Source organism: Staurois parvus, unplaced genomic scaffold (genome assembly GCF_062004578.1).
Source record: "Staurois parvus isolate SC_StPar_1 unplaced genomic scaffold, SC_StPar_1.0 ptg001330l, whole genome shotgun sequence".
Lineage (NCBI taxonomy): Eukaryota > Metazoa > Chordata > Amphibia > Anura > Ranidae > Staurois > Staurois parvus.
The window spans coordinates 1,056,994-1,070,724 of NW_028319126.1; the positions used below are offsets into that span (position 1 = coordinate 1,056,994).

At 46.5% G+C, this 13,731-nt stretch overlaps 1 protein-coding gene across 2 annotated transcripts in view; it reads right to left on the bottom strand.

The window, feature by feature from the left end:
• Window positions 1-13,731, bottom strand: part of CEP128 (centrosomal protein 128) — a 236,501-nt gene that overhangs the window by 140,295 nt on the left and 82,475 nt on the right. For both annotated transcript variants that reach the window (XM_089661384.1, XM_089661383.1), the window contains exons 14-18: window positions 12,780-12,996; window positions 10,155-10,588; window positions 9,300-9,464; window positions 4,476-4,652; window positions 2,293-2,352 (exon numbers count right to left, since the gene is read on the bottom strand). In XM_089661384.1, the coding sequence (XP_089517510.1) occupies window positions 2,293-2,352; window positions 4,476-4,652; window positions 9,300-9,464; window positions 10,155-10,588; window positions 12,780-12,996 (1,053 nt within the window). The remainder of the gene's footprint in view (window positions 1-2,292; window positions 2,353-4,475; window positions 4,653-9,299; window positions 9,465-10,154; window positions 10,589-12,779; window positions 12,997-13,731) is intronic.

Below are 13,731 nucleotides of genomic sequence, written 5' to 3' on the forward strand. Positions count from 1 at the left end.
CCTCAACCCCGATGCAAGCAGTAGGTTGGCTCTATGCTTGATGAGTGTCAATCAGAAGAAGTGGGCACTCCTAGGCTTTGTGGTAGTATTGTCAGCATGCAACGCTCGCTCCCGCACTGGGACTACATATTACCATACCAAAGCGCTGCATGGGCTTCATAGTCAAACTGTGGCTTTACAGGGTGACCGGCTGCAAGCTGGGTTTGCACACAGAAATGGTGCTGGTGAGAGACATTGATGGAAGATTTGGGGGGAGTAAATCTTGCTTCAAAAGGTAAGCAAAAAAAAAAAAAACAGATGGGTGGTAGTCAAGTTAATTTTTTCCTGGAGATAAACTTTAAAAAATAGTCTACCCTCAAGGATCTCTGCTTCTGCACTCATTGCAAACTCACTTATCCTGCTTTATTTCTCCACAATGTAAAATGATTTAGTATCCAGCAGCAACAGCCAGACTCCGCCATAATGGTTGCAACAGGTAAGAAGTGCCAGGTGCATAAATTTCACTGCCTGAGCCCCAGTGGGCAGATAAATTAACCTGTCAGGCTCCACCCTAAGGGCAAACAGAAATTCTAGGAACAACTGAGCGTTCAATACAGCAAGTGCTCCTTGGGTTCAGCTCAGGCTTGCCTGGCTTCGGCCGCCTCCCAGTAGCTGATATACGACTTCAGTTATAGGCAGCACATTACTGGCAGCGGCAGTACAGTCCTCTGCACACATCTGCCTGGATTTCCCATCAATTGTAAAAGAATTATGGAGAAAAAGAGATTTTCACTGCCAGGGACAAGTGTGCTGCAATCCAGGAGCCTGGAAGGTGGCGCTCTTCCACCACTACAGCCTGCAGGTGTCTTTGTGCCTGACTCTGGGGAACCATGCACATCTGTGCTCCTGGCCAGCGGCCACTTGGCCACTCCTGACTTTGCTAACTGGTCAGTGAAGGCTGCCAAATGTAAAGTGGAACCCCAACAGATATTAAAAGGAAAAAAAAAATTATTTTAGGAGCTCTTTAAAAACATGTATTCTTAAAAAGAAATTGGAACTGCACTCATTTTTAAAACAGTGGAAGGGTTTTAATGCTCTCTGGTCACTCACGGTATTGTTGAAAACCCATGTCACCCATTGTGTGCTGTGGGTTCTATCCCCCAAACCACTACGCCATTGCGGAGTCCTATAATGATGTATGGGTTTGAAGATGGAGCCACAGCACACAGCAGGGGATACAGTTATTCAACACTTAAATGGCAAAGGTCTTACGGAGGCTGCAGTGCTGGAACGGAGAGACACAGGCCATCAAAGGGGTGACCACTTATACTGTGGGGGGTAGGGGGACAGATACTTTAGTGAGGCAACAGTAGCTTGCAGAAGGTACAATAAGAGCAAGTGGATGTGAATGTAGTTACCGAAGGGTACAAGAAGAGCTGGAAGAGTAGCTGGCAGAGGGCACAAGAGAAGGGAAAAGAAGCCGGCAGGGGTAAAAGAAGGAGCAGGCAGATGAAAGAGTAGCTGGCAGAGGGTACAGGAAGAGCCAATAGAGTGGAGAGTAGCTAGCATAGGGTACAGGAAGAGCCAATAGAGTGAAGAGTAGCTGGCAGAGGGTACAGGAAGAGCCAATAGAGTGAAGAGCAGCTGGCAGAGGGTACAGGAAGAGCCAACAGAGTGAAGAGTAGCTGGCAGAGGGTACAGGAAGAGCCAACAGAGTGAAGAGTAGCTGGCAGAGGGTACAGGAAGAGCCAATAGAGTGAAGAGTAGCTGGCAGAGGGCACAAAAGGAGCAGATGGAGAGAAGTGTAACGGGCAGGGGTCATAACAGTAGCAGAGGGTAAGAGAAGGAATAATTAGAGGGAGAGCAGCTGGCAGAGGTTAAAAGAGTAAGGAAGAGTAGCTGGCAGAGGGTACGAGAAGAAGGAAGAGTAGCTGGCAGAGGTTCAATAGAAGCGGATAAGGGGAAAAGTAGCTGGCAGAGGGTACAGGAGGAGTGGGTAGAGGGAGAGACAGACAGTAAAGGTTAATACAGGCTGACAGATGAGAGAAGGAGTTCACAGAATATTTGTGTGAGCTCCTCCAGCTGCTGCTGTCTGTGTGGCCTCTCCTGCACACAGCTGCTCACTCCAGGCGCTCACATCTTAGAGCGGGGACATCTCCCCATCACATGCTGGGGCCCAGAGAGACTTTTTAACAAGGGAGGAAGCATTCCAGAGCAGCTGAGGAGGCCTCCCACCGCCAGAAGCCTCAGACCTCCTATATGTTCCTAAACTATAGAGGAAGGAAAGGTGACAAGCAGTCATGGTAGTCTTACCTTGGTCTCTGCCAGCCAGTAGTGGGGATCATTCCTCAGGTGAGTTCCCGCAGACACAGCCTTTATCAGATGACAGAAAATGTCTTCAGAATACTGAATTTGGCACTATACTATTATTATTATACAGGATTTATATAGCGCCAACAGTTTGCGCAGCGCTTTACAATATAAGGGAGACAGTACAATTACAATACATTTCAGTACAGAAGGAATAGGAGGGCCCGGCTCGTGGAGCTTACAATCTAAAGGAAGGGGGAGGTGATACAAAAGGTGATAGCTGTGGGGAATGATCTGGCGGAGGTGATTCAAGTACAGTTCTTAGGTGCAGGTGGGGTAGGCTTCCCTGAAGAAGTGAGTTTTCAAAGATCGCCTAAAGACAGGGTGGGGGCTGACCGGACATGCTGTGGTAGGGAGTTCCAGAGGATGGGAGATGCTCTGGAGAAGTCCTGGAGGCAAGCGTGGGAGGAGGTGATGAGGGAGCTAGAGAGGAGGATATCATGGGAGGAGCGGAGTGGGCGATTTGGGTGGTATCTGTGGATGAGGTTGGTGATGTAGCTAGGGGCAGTGTTGAGGATGGCTTTGTAAGCTGTGGTTAGTATTTTGAATTTTATACGTTGGGTTAGTGGAAGCCAGTGGAGGGATTGGCAGAGAGGGGCAGCAGTCGCTGATCGGTTGGTAAGGTGAAGGAGTCTAGCAGCAGCATTCATAATAGAGTGAAGGGGGGATAGCCTGTGTAACAGTAGACCAGTGAGGAGGGAGTTGCAGTAATCGAGGCGGGATATAACCAAGGCGTGGATGAGTTGTTTTGTGGTGTCATTGGTCAGGAAGGGGCGGATTTTGGAAATGTTCCGGAGGTTGAGGCGGCAAAATTTAGCCAGTGAGTGGATGTGGGGTCCAAAGGAGAGGTCAGAGTCTAGGATTACACCTAGCACCCTGGCATGAGGGGAAGGACCAATGGTTGTGCTGTTGATCTTAATGGTAAAGTCGTGAGTGGGGGATCGGGGAGGAGGAAATATTACAAGCTCAGTTTTTGAAAGATTGAGTTTGAGGTAGTGATGTGACGTCCATGCTGATATGTCGCTTAGTACATTTGTGATACGTGAGGAGATTGAGGGGGTGAGCTGGGGAGTGGAGAGAGAGATCTGGGTGTAATCAGCATAGAGGTGGTATTGGAAGCCATGGAGGTTATCAGTTGGCCTAGGGAGGAGGTATAGAGAGAGAAAAGGGGCCCAAGAACAGCACCTTGGGGTACCCCAACAATAAGAGGAAGCGGAGTGGAGGAGGAGTTGTATGTGAAACTGAAAGTGCGCTGAGAAAGGTAAGAGGAGAACCAGGAGAGAGCAGAGTCACGGAGGCCGATGGAGTGGAGTTTACGGAGGAGGAGCGGGTGGTCAACTGTGCCAAAGGCAGCGGAAAGGTCAAGGAGTAGGAGTAATGGCTGTGGGTTTTAGCAGTTAGTAGTATATTCATTCTGATAGTACTATTCATTCTGATTGGCTGTTACTCACATTGCTCATTTTTGACTGATCCTAACAGAAGGGAATATAAGGGAAGAGGTTACAGGGGTGCCAGGGAGAAATTTTAAGAGGCGGAGGGAAGGTTAGTGAGAAATTATAGAAGCTGCTGAACATAAGAAGGCTGGTGGCCTTCAGAGTTGATGGGGATGTGAGCCGGTGAAGGTGAGCACAGGGAGGTGAGAGGTGTGAGCAGTGGATTGGTATAAAAACAAACACAGTCAAAAACAAAGTTACTATGGGGAGCTAGTGATGGTCAGAAGAACAGTGTAGTAGTATAAGGCTACCACAAGATATTGGAGGTCAATGCGCATTAGTATGAGATGCTGGGGGTTATTGGCTATGAACAGAAGTGCGATACAAGGACTGGAGGATGAAGGCAGGTAAAGGCATGATTGAGGGTAATTGGCTGGGTACAGCAGTAAGGTACTAGGACTGGAGTTAGCAGAGAAGGACTGAGAGCAGGTGCTGCAACAGGGCAGTAATACAGGAGGACTGTGGGTCACTGGTGGGGTGCAGCACTAGGATACAAGGACAGGATTTAGGACAGGAGGGTGAAAGAGGGTAGTGGGGAAAGACAGTAAAAGGATAACTGATGTTATATAGGAGGCTGGCAGGCAGTTGTGATTAGGAGACTGGCAGACCGTGGAGATCAGAATGGGGAATTACCTTGAATCTATCCATGGAATTTCTGGACAGCAGTTGACAGGCTGAGTTGATTTCAGTCTCTAGAATACTCAGAATGGTTTCCTGTTCCGTCTCCAGAGAATCTAGCTTCTCCCGCAAACTCTGGTTGTCCTCTTCCAGCTTCCTTGTGTTCTGTCCTACAGTGCTGAGCTGCTGAGCCTGTGGAAGCAGAGATAAGCAGAGTCCAGATTAGGGTGACAAAGAAAATGACAACACCAGTATCGCCCATCTGCTTACAGACTGCATGCAGCTTTAACATGAGGCATCACAAAAAGACCAAACCCTACATAAGGTAACATATGACTAAAATATTAATATTTCCCAATGTTAATCAGAATGTGAAAAGGCTTGGAGCAGTCTTAACATATACCCCCATGACATCATCATACTCCAAAATAGTCAAGACTCTGAATTATAATAAACAACCATGGCACTACCTGCCTGGAGTTTGCATGTTCTTCCTGTGCCTGCATAGGTGTCCTCCGGGTACTCCGGTTTCCTCCCACTCTGCAAAGACATGCTGGCACGTGTCCAAGTTGGCTCTAGTAGGTTTATGAATGTGAGTTAGGAACCTTAAGCCAACCATAGATGAATCGAATCTTGGTCAGGGTGGGACCGGCTGAGATTCAATCCATCTATGGGCAGGCTGACTGTACCAAAGGTGATCCATCGACCGGCTTTGGCACGGATTGTACACTGCACACTTCAAAGACATGCTGGGAGGTTAATTGGCTCCTGTCTAATTTGGTCCTAGTATGTGTATGTCTGCATGTGAGTTAGGGAACATAGATTGTAAACTCCTTGAGGGGCAAGAACTGATGTGAATGTACAATATATATGCAAAGCAATAAGTACCGGCAATAAATTAAAGAAAAAAAAGTCTAATCAAAGTACCAGATCAAAAAACTCAATATTTTAATATTGTTGTCCATTAACAACAAAATATGAAACAGCCAATGTGTCTTGTCTCGGGGGGTTCAAAGATCTTCAACTTCTTCAGGGGCTAAAATATCAGGTATTTGGGAGGAATAAAAATGGCAGCTGTCATTTTGCTCCTGGGTACCTTTCACTGTTCATCTTCCAGACAATAAAAGTGGAACAAAAACTCCAAAATACTTACCTCTGCTTCAACAGTCTGGTCTCATGCCTGCATTTGCTTCCTGACATCTTCTTGCAGGTGCCATTCTTCGGCCATCTAGATCAGCCAGAGCAGGCTGACTTCATTCCTGCGCATGCACAGGAATGCAGTCATCTTGGAATACAGGAATTTACACTGAGCTGCGCATGCATTTTAATGAAGTATTAAGTAAACTGAATTTTCATGAAGTACTGAGCTGCAAAAGGACAATGGACAGTGTAGCTTTTATTAACTGGAGAATAGCTTGAGACTCATTCAAAAACCCAGACAAGACTTGTTATTGGAGGGCAGAGACTAACCTCAAAATGGTAGCAAATATGTCGGGAATACAACTCGTCGGACCATGTGCACAGCCTAGATGTGGACCTGGACACTGACTTATCAATTAAAGGATAAGATCACCTTAAGTAACGTGGCAAATGTTACACCAGCAATGAATGTGTAACGTAACTGTGCATCTCTCCTGCCACCCCCCCCCCCCCCAACCTTCCTGTGACAGCAGGTGTGGGTTCCTCTCCCCTGCAGCTGCTGTCATATTTTTAAGTTTACAAAGCCATGCGGGGCTCTGCCCACATCAAGTGTCATCTGGCACCACGCCAGATGGCTTGTAGTTCTCAATGAATGGCGAGGGTGGTGATGAGCACCCTTGTACTTCATTGACACTTCCTCCAGCTTTCTAACAGGAAGCCCGAACAGAAGTACAGGCAAGAAAGCTGGAGTGTCTGTGGGAGCCTGACATTGCACCCGCGATCCACTGATCACAAGTGTAATGTTCTGCAGGTTCCTGAGAAAATAAATAAATAAATAAATGCACTTTTTTTACCTTTAGAACATGTGCATATGGTTTTTATTTAAAGTGGAGTTCCAGTCACACTGTAAAAAGATAAAGTGTAGCTGCTGATTTTTAAAAAACAGCCACTCACCTGTCCCATGATCCCGCGGTGTCCTCCCCGAAGCCCGTTTCACCAGCTATCTGGTGTTCCAGGCGCTGGAATCTTCAGCGTGGGCATCCGGTTGTGACAGCTTGTGGCTTCACAGCCGAGTGCCCACTGCTCATGTGCAAGTAGCACTACGCCTCCTGAATGGCCCCCGTAGTCTTCCGGAATCTGTCACGTGTCCCAGAAGACTACGGGGAGGGAGAGTAGGAGGACAACTTCCACTTCCGATCGCCTAGGTGATCGCAGCGGAAGTGGGAACCTGTCAATTTAGGGTACCCTCTCTCCAAAGGTGCCAATCCTTAATGGGGAGCGGGGGACCAGTCTTTAAAGTGTAATTTCCCCTTTTAGGTGGCGCTCCGCTTTAAAAAGTGAACTTAGCCTTCCAGGTATCAGCTGCCTTCAGAACCCACTTCCACAATCTCAGGAATATTTCAAGGATCAAACATTCAAGAATCCACTTTTGTATCATCCTCTGCGCATGACCTTTTTGTTTGTCTCCCACTCCCTTAACCTACTAACAATTACAGACCTGTAATACAGGCATTCTGCCCTTGCCATCCTATGACTATGGCTGCACGCCAGGCATCCTGCCCTTTGCATCCTATGACTATGGTTGCACTCTGGGCACTCTGTTTGCCATCCTATGAGTTTGCTCACACTCCAGGCATTCTGCACTCACCATCCTATGAATATGGCTGAACTCTGCGTACTCTGCCCTTCCCATCCTGTAAATATGGCTGCACTTCGAGCACTCTGCTCTTGCCATCCTATGACTATGGCTGTACTCCAGCCACTCTGCCCTTGCCATCCTATGACTGGCTGCATTTTTTGGGCTCTTTGCTTGCCATCCTATGACTATGGCTGCACTCCAGGTACTCTGCTCTCACCATCCTATGAATATGTTTACACTCTGGGAACTCCGCTCCTACCATCCTATAAATATGGCTGCACTCTGCTCTTGCCATCCTTTAACTATGAATGCATGCCAGATACTTTGCTTGCCATCCTATCTCCTCCTCCATCCTGATATAGTTCCTCATTCAGAGGCTGGCTGTCACATAAGAAGAGAATTATCAGCGGGAGTTTCCCTTACAGATGCTACGAAGGACCATGGAAGCAGATATTACTGGTCATGTGGAGCACGGATCCAGTTATACACCAGACACACATCAAAGCAACCATTTACTGCCTTCCACGTGTTTCATATGTGTGATGTGTCAGTGGGATCCCTGGGGTGACGTGCTGAGCTCACACTCCCCCACTGTCACAACCATCCTCAGTGTCTGATCACACTCTGCACACCATCCAGATACAGCACATGTAGACAGGAAGAACATGTGGCTATTCTAGAAGGCAGACTTTGACGGGGCTGAGACAAGAAAATGATCTTTTACCTCCATGACTGCAACTATTCAGTGAGACTGAAGCTCCCCCAGCTGACTGAATGGAGAAGTACACCTCTGCTGTATAACTCAATATAACTAAAAATCTGCAAAAAGTCAGGCTAGCCCAGGGGTGGACTGACAACTCATGGGGCCCCCGGGCAATAGGGGATCGTGGGGCCCCTTTGTCCTTGCACAAACTCAAAAAAGCCTATGAAAAAGGTACCAGGGGCATCTCATTGGGCTCCCTACAGACCCCAGGCCCTTGGGCAGTGCCCGAGTTTCCAAATGGTCAGTCTGCCTCTGCTGGCCATAGAAAGATTTTGGGTATGTCCAGCTTTACACATAGCAACCAATCAGGTTTCATCTTTTACTGTCTGAGAAAATTGAACACATTCAACTTTTGTGGAGAGGTAAATCCCTAAAGTGGACTTCAAAACCATTTGAGATGCTGTCAGCAGTTGAGAAATGTAATCATATCCATTAACATATGGCAAAATCCTCTTCTCTGATGTGTTTAAGGGAGGCAGTACTGTAGATAGTCTCTAATAGGGATCAGTTACCCATTGTTCACAATTTGTTCATGGTTGATTTTAAGCATGGAAAGCGTAGAATGGGACTGACCCCCTCCAAGTCGCCAGCTCGAGTACCTGCCTATACCCTTTCAGACCTGACCAGCAATGTGGCGGTGCAGAGCCGAGGGAAGTCAGGTTATCCTGCTGCTCTGGGCCCACCATTCCCCTCTAGACCATCCCAGGCACTTGCATATGGCATGAAGTACAAGCGCCTGGAATAGATACAAGAGCCGAGTCATCTGGAACCACCACAACAGAACAGGTGACCATGTTCCACCTTAATTTCTCTGCACCATTCAGCATATGGGGAAGGGGAGAGAAAAAGAAAAGTACTTCTGATGAGGACAGGCATTAAAGAGATAAACGGGTGGAATTGGGGGGTTGGGGTTTACTACTAATGATGACCAACACTATAATTGGCAATAGTAAAATGTAGGCTTACTGACCATCAAAGTAAGGAAAGCATTGCTTGGGGAGGAAGGGGGCACACTGACAAACAATGCATGATTATCTTATTGCCCGATCATTACTGACCACACAAACTTTAAATTTGGCCACACCCACTTAACATGTTTTAACTTCCCCTGAGATCTTTGGTTTCTAAAGTAGATCTCCACCACTCTTGGGTTGTCTATCCCTGATCTTTACCACAGCAACATAACCCAGCTAACAGACTCCCTCCAGTGCTGTATCCCCCAATGAAAGAAAGAGAAAGTTAAATATTGATTAGCAGATAAGATATAACCCACTTTTCTGGTTCATCCTGCTCTCACCTTCTCCTCTGCATCCTGTGCAGACAGCTGGTACTTGCACCTCAGGGTGGCGTACTCCTCTTTGCCCCGCAACACTTCCTCTGAAAATTTGTCACATTCCACCTTCATCTTCTCCACACGCTGGCGCTCTGCTTTCATCAAAGACTTATTGTCGATGAGCTCAGCCTACAACATAAATTCATTTAATTTTCAGGATCAGTTCCAAATCTATATGTTCAGTGTGTGTGTGGAGCAGTGCAAGGTAGTATTTGTGGTGTTTGGGACCCTGGCACAGATCCTTCCTTCACAGCCTGGTGGGTCACAGATTAAATCTGTGCCAGCCTACTCCTGACTGACCTGAGCTGTGATCATTGACTGACACTCACGTGCTGCCAGTCTGCAAATAACTGCACGAAGCTGCAATTATGTACCTGCAGCTGTAGAGAACTGTGGTAACATGCAAGTGTTTACAAACAAAATACAAGACTACAAGAAGGGTTGATGTAGCAGAACACAGGAAGAGTAACATTATTTTTGGTAGTATGGCTTGCATGACACCACTTCCAACAACTCTATTTTTTTTTATTTGTTTTTTAAAACGGAGATCATTTTTTTTTAAACCAATCTCAGGGTCTGCTTTTGGAACCTCAGTCGAAAAATGATAGTGGGCAAGATTATCATACATATTTAATATCTTTAATACCTTGTTAGTCACTCACCCCAGGCAAGCATGCAACAAGTAAAAGGTGCAGTGATGTTACAATTCCTAAAAGATTGTTTATCACAACATTTATTTCAGTTAAATATAAAGAGACCATTTTAAAAATGTCAGCAATGGCCAACATTTCTGCACACTTATCTGTGAGCTTCCATCACCTTGAGGCTGCGGATGTGACCCTCCAGCTCTTCTCTTTCTTGCCTGAAGTGTGCCAGCATTTCCTGGATATTGCGATCGTGTTTGCATTTAGCAGTCTGGGCTGCAGACCGCAGATCTGTCAGCTCCCGCTGATGTACATCCCGTTCCATCTTCAGCTGTCTACCCGCTGAATTCAGTTCTTCCCGAGCAAACTCAGCCTGTTTTTGGGCCTCACATAGGTTCCGCCGGAGCTCTTTGCCGCTCTTCTCCTCCTGTGCCAGTCTGCTGCTCAGCTCCGCCCTTTCGCCGCTCAGATCTCGGACAGCTTCCTGAAGTTCCAATATTTTGTTGCTGCTCTTCTCCTGGGCCCGACCAGCGGACAATAATTCTTCTTGCAGCTTCTCACGGTCCTCCTGAAGCTGTTGTTGGTCCTCCACCTGCCTCTGCAGCTCTCCTATAATTTAACCAAAGAAGAGATCAAAGTGTATTCAGGCTATAACCAAAACTTGCCGTGTTCACTCCCTACCTTAGATACCATCTTCTCTCTCACAGCCAGTTGCTGTGTTACCCTTCCTATACCATAATCTCTCTCATCAAGGAGCAATAGGCACCATAAACAACAGGTAGCACAAAATGAGAAATTCCGAAAAGAAGAATTACAGTATGTGCAAAACTGTTCCAAAAGTTTGCAAATGGAAGCAAATTATCTATTATGTTGCAGGGACCATAGTTTATAAAGGAGTCCTGCACCACCTAATGCTTGGTGTATGAATGGTCTTATTCTACGGACCCAAAATATCAGCATAACATTCAATTCTATATCGCACAAATGGCTCTTGCTTACGTCACATTCCACCGGAAAATGCATGATGCCTATTTGTTGAACTAATAAAAATGTCTCAATCTGTGCTATTATAAATGGCACCCTGCTGACAGTTTATTGGGCTTAGGGGTGGATTTACTAACACTGGAGAGTGCAACATCTGGTGTGGCTGTGCATAGTAGCAAATCAGCTTTTAATTTAATCTTGTTCAGTTAAGCTTTGGCAGCAAAACCTGGAAGCCGATTGGTTTCCATGCAGAGCTGCACCAGATTCTGCACTCTCCTCTTCTAGTAAATCAACCCCTAGGTGTGTGAATAGAAGGGGCAGATGTATAAAAAGGCTGAAATGGATCGTTTTCTATGGTAAACACAAAATCTGCCAGTTTCACCTTTTTATAAAGCTGCTATAGGTAATTCCTAGGCTCTTTTCCATAATATAATCAGACAAATCAATTCTCTAGATAAATCTGTCCAGTTTCTAAAGCGTTCCAGTCAGTTTTTACCATAACTTTTGCTGATAATTTACACCAAACTAAACTAGGACAATTCATCTTTTTTATTATGCTGCTTTCCTTAGACTGAACTGCAATAAGCTTCATAGACTGGGAAAAAATCCCAAAAGATTCAAAAGGTGAAAAATAAGGGCAAAGAATTACAAATCATTATAAACCACCTCCAGGGTCTTCATTCTATATTATCCTCTCTGGCCCTACATCTATCTTAGTTTACTCCACAGAGTAGGAGTAGTAGAATACCAGACAGATGGACACACACTACATTCATTCAATTTAAAGTGATTAAACAAAGTTAAAAAATAATAACAAAACAGGTTTATACTTACCTGCTCTGTGTAATGGAATTGCAAAGAGTGGCCCCTAACCTCCTCTTCTCAGGTCCCCCGTCGACACTTTTGGCTCCTCCTCCAGCATGGGAACAATATAGCAGGAGATGAGCCAGGACAAGAGAGAAAGGGGGATCACCAAACCAGAGAATTGGCAGACATGGGGGTTATTATCGAGTGGGGGATCAGAAGACCTTGGGTTTATTAAGCGAGGGATCAGCAGAGCTGGCGGTGACTACTGAAGGGGGGGGGGAAATCAGGGGGTTACTGCTGAGCGGGGGGGGATCAGCAAAGCTGGGGGTTACTGCTGAGCGGGGGATCAGCAAAGCTGGGGGTTACTGCTGAGCGGGGGATCAGCAAAGCTGGGGGTTACTACTAAGCGGGGGATCAGCAAAGCTGGGGGTTACTGCTGAGCAGGGGATCAGCAAAGCTGGGGGTTACTACTAAGCGGGGGATCAGCAAAGCTGGGGGTTACTACTAAGCGGGGGATCAGCAAAGCTGGGGGTTACTACTAAGCGGGGGATCAGCAAAGCCGGGGGTTACTACTAAGCGGGGGATCAGCAGAGCTGGGGGTTACTACTAAGCGGGGGATCAGCAGAGCTGGCAGTTACTACTAAGCAGGGGATCAGCAGAGCTAGGGGTTACTACTGACAGAGGGATCAGCAGAGCTGGCAGTTACTACTGAGCGGGGGATCAGCAAAGCTGGGGTTACTACTGAGCAGAGGATCTGCAGAATGAGGGTACTAATAAGCTGGGGATCTGCTGAGTGGGGATTACTGCTGAGCTGAGGTTCTACTGAGCCCCTTTAAAACAAACAGAAAATCAAAACAAAAACAGGGCACTTACCAAGCTTCATTAAAACTTCAAAAAAACATCACTAAAGCATCACAGAAGCATCTTTGTTTTATTGTGCGTTAAAGTCGAAGTGAGTGTAAATGAGCCCTAAATGGTATGATGCTTGTACACCACAAAAAGGTATTACCTTGAAGCCTTCCTGCCAGCTCCTGGGATTCCCGCAGTTCCCTCTCCAGTTCCATTTGCTGATCCTGGGCCTCTGTAAGCCGTAGTTGCTTCAGATGTAATTCCTCCTCCTGTTGCGCCCGTCTGGCCAGCACTTCTGCCAGCTCCTTACGGAGACTTTCTGCTTGCTGTATGGTGGACTGTAGATGGCACTTCAGGTCGTCCTTCTCCTTTGCCTCCTAGAAGGTCAGGACATGGGTTGTAACAATAGGAAGGTTTCATAGTTACCACACAGACATATGCAGTAATTGTAACGTGTACATATTTGAGGTTAACGTTTAGGTAAAGCTGAACTCCAGGCACAAAAATGTATCCATTTATATTCTTCTATATCCACAAGGAACATAAATCCATTTTGTGTGCACCAAACGCCTCTGCAAATCCGGTTATTAACTTATAAACGTAGCAGTGGCATTATAACTGTACCCCAAATAGCTTGTGCAAAGAGTAGAGCTATGAGAGATGTCCAGCCACTACAAGCTGCCTGCAGAAAACTACAGGAGGGGGCAAATACAAGACCAGCCCCCCAGACAAGCAGAGAAAGCAGCATTGTTCTGTATGATTAGCATTGGTACACTGTAAAGTTAAAGTGTCTCTCCAGGCACAAAATGACCTTTGCATGGTCCCATAACATATGAACATTGAAATTAGGCTTCTTTTACATTGCCTTAGATCAGGGGGTCATCAATCCTTCATTGTGGGCAGGCGTGGGGAGATCATGTCCCTTCCTTGCCAACCCCCCGAACCTGGACAGGAGCAGTGGTGTCGTTTACTGGAACTGATCTCCTTTTCCTGCTGCAGCTGCTGAAAGCCACCTCTCCCCCTGCCGTCTTTCAGCTGCTGCAGGAAAAAAAAAAGGATTGGTTCCAGTAAAAGCTACCCTCACCGTCCCTTCTGCAGCTTGGTCCCCAGTG